The sequence below is a fragment of the Fomitiporia mediterranea genome, assembly GCF_000271605.1.
Source record: "Fomitiporia mediterranea MF3/22 unplaced genomic scaffold FOMMEscaffold_4, whole genome shotgun sequence".
Lineage (NCBI taxonomy): Eukaryota > Fungi > Basidiomycota > Agaricomycetes > Hymenochaetales > Hymenochaetaceae > Fomitiporia > Fomitiporia mediterranea.
Genome location: NW_006760389.1, coordinates 3,606,130 through 3,608,332, shown reverse-complemented (window position 1 = coordinate 3,608,332; position 2,203 = coordinate 3,606,130). Strand labels below are relative to the sequence as shown.

Here is a 2,203-nt window from a genome sequence, read left to right as displayed (position 1 = left end):
GTCTGTAATGATGCCTTCAGCTCCATAAACAGAGCAAGCTGCAAACGACATAGACCCGAAATTCAAAAGCAACAAGCCTTGGGCCTTTCCGGCAAAGGTTTGCAAAATCCTTGCGACGATTAGCTGGACTACTGTATATGAGTGCAGCATAGAGCTGACACAAAACCTAGAACTTCTTAACGTTGCCATCCCGCCTGTACTCAAGCCTAAGGTTCGCAAGCAGTGAGGCCACGGTCAGAGTTGTAAGAAGAGTGAAGGGACGACTTCGCAAGGTTGCACTGTCTGGGTGGGCAGGAAGCATCAAATCAAGGGTGTAGATGACGAAGAAGCGGAGTATAAGGCCGTCCAATGCCCGTTCCATATCACTCAATAATGCAATGGGTGCAACCAACGTTAAGCAGCTGCTATCACGCAGCATCGTCCTTTCCGATGATCTTGCAAACTTGGGAAAGTACGAGAGCAACAGGACAGCGAGATTGCCATCCCCACACTGTGCATCGACAATAGAAGATACGTCAGCCAGTGGAGTAGACTTCATGCTGATAAAAAGGAGGATGAAGAGGCCTCTTCAACTCATGGCTACCATGTGTTTGGAGCATGCTGATGCTGGAAACTGGACCAACAAGTGAGATTACATTCCTGTATTGTATTCACCATAGCACACTAGAGCTAATGATTGGATACAATGTATATCACAGGGATAAAGTCGACTCGGCCAGTTCGACACCGATAATAATGCTACGTGCACAGTCAGTGGATGTTCAGTCCTGTGACAGATCCCTCATAATTGTTCCTCCAGGAATGATAGAGGACATAACACCACCAAACGAGTTAATGGGTGTTTAGGATGAGTGTCAGCAACAGTGTAGAGGGGACCTGAAGGCTCAGCAAGGGGACCCAGGCTACAACTATCCTACACAACAGAAATACAGAATGTAAGTACTAGAATGTAGTTGGAACTTGTAAAACAGACAGAGAGAGAGAGTGAGACAAGTGTAAGGTATATAGAGTAAGCCTAAAAGTACAGGACTATCTGGAGTAGACAAGATCAAGACTACAGGACCAGTCTGATCTCATATACCTATATATACTAAACTACACAAGAGTACTCAGGGAATAGTGAGCTACTAAGAATGAAAGAAAGGAAGGTCAAAGATAAAGGTACAAAGAATGAAGGGATAGATAAAGGGTAAAAGACTATAGAAGGAACAAAGAATAAAGGGGTGGACAAAGGAACAGAATGATAAAGTAAGGAGGGGTAGTAGTAAGAGTTATAAGGAGAGTCAGTCTGTATATAATATATAGACAGTACTCTCAAGGGACAGAAGTCCTAAGTTCTAGTATGGAAGAGTGTAGATCCTGTAGAACTAAAGGTACAAGAGTAGAGAACTGTAACATTACCCTTTCTCTAAAACCAATCATTCTAATTGGTAAGTATTAGGCTTAGTTAGTAGTTTAAATATAGGTCAGAACAGTAGAGTTTGGAGATCTATAAGATAGAGCTAGTATAGAGCACTTGGATAAAGTTGATAGAAGCCTCAGATTGCCTCAGTAGTATGGGTGAGATTCTCAGCAGGTTCCTAAGTGTGTTCTTCAACTAAGTACCCTTTCTAGTAGACAAGGAACTTAAGCTTTCTGTACACTAGCTTAACATCTACTACATACTCTACTTTGTATTCTAGTTCAGAACTAACAAGTTCTAGTAGAGGTAGTAAGAGTCTTTGTTATAAAGGAAAACCTGGGTTATAGTACTAAGACAATAGAACCTTGTTAAACACTGAGTGTATACACTTCTAAGTTGTTAGAAGTTAGAGTTTATAAGTAAAGGTACTAACCTTCTTCTTAATAACAAAGGGTCTAAAGTACTTGTTGTCTAACTTCTTTATTAGACAATTCATAGTTAGATTAATAGCTTCTAGTATAACTTTGTTACTAGACTAGTAATCCTTAGCTACAGACCTCTTCCAATTATAGTTCTACTTTATAACCTATACTGTCTTCTCTAAAAGAGCTTGTATATCCTCCCTAGTCTTGTACATCTGTTCTACAAAGTCTGTTACAGATTCAGAACTACTGTTTCAGATTAGAACTGTTCCCTAATACAGATGTCTCTTATAGTTGAGAAAGAATAGAGACTGTTCTGTTATAGAGTGTTACTAGTTATTGTATACAAATTCTGTCAGAGCTAACTATTCAGACTAAT

General features: G+C 40.1%; 1 protein-coding gene across 1 annotated transcript; it reads right to left on the bottom strand.

The window, feature by feature from the left end:
- Positions 1-166: 166 nt before the first annotated feature.
- On the bottom strand, positions 167-538 carry FOMMEDRAFT_154368 (uncharacterized protein; the record flags this gene model as incomplete). The annotated part of the gene is made up of 1 exon (XM_007264882.1): positions 167-538. One exon carries the CDS (start codon positions 536-538, stop codon positions 167-169), a length of 372 nt encoding a protein of 123 aa, XP_007264944.1.
- Between the last annotated feature and the right edge of the window lie 1,665 nt (positions 539-2,203).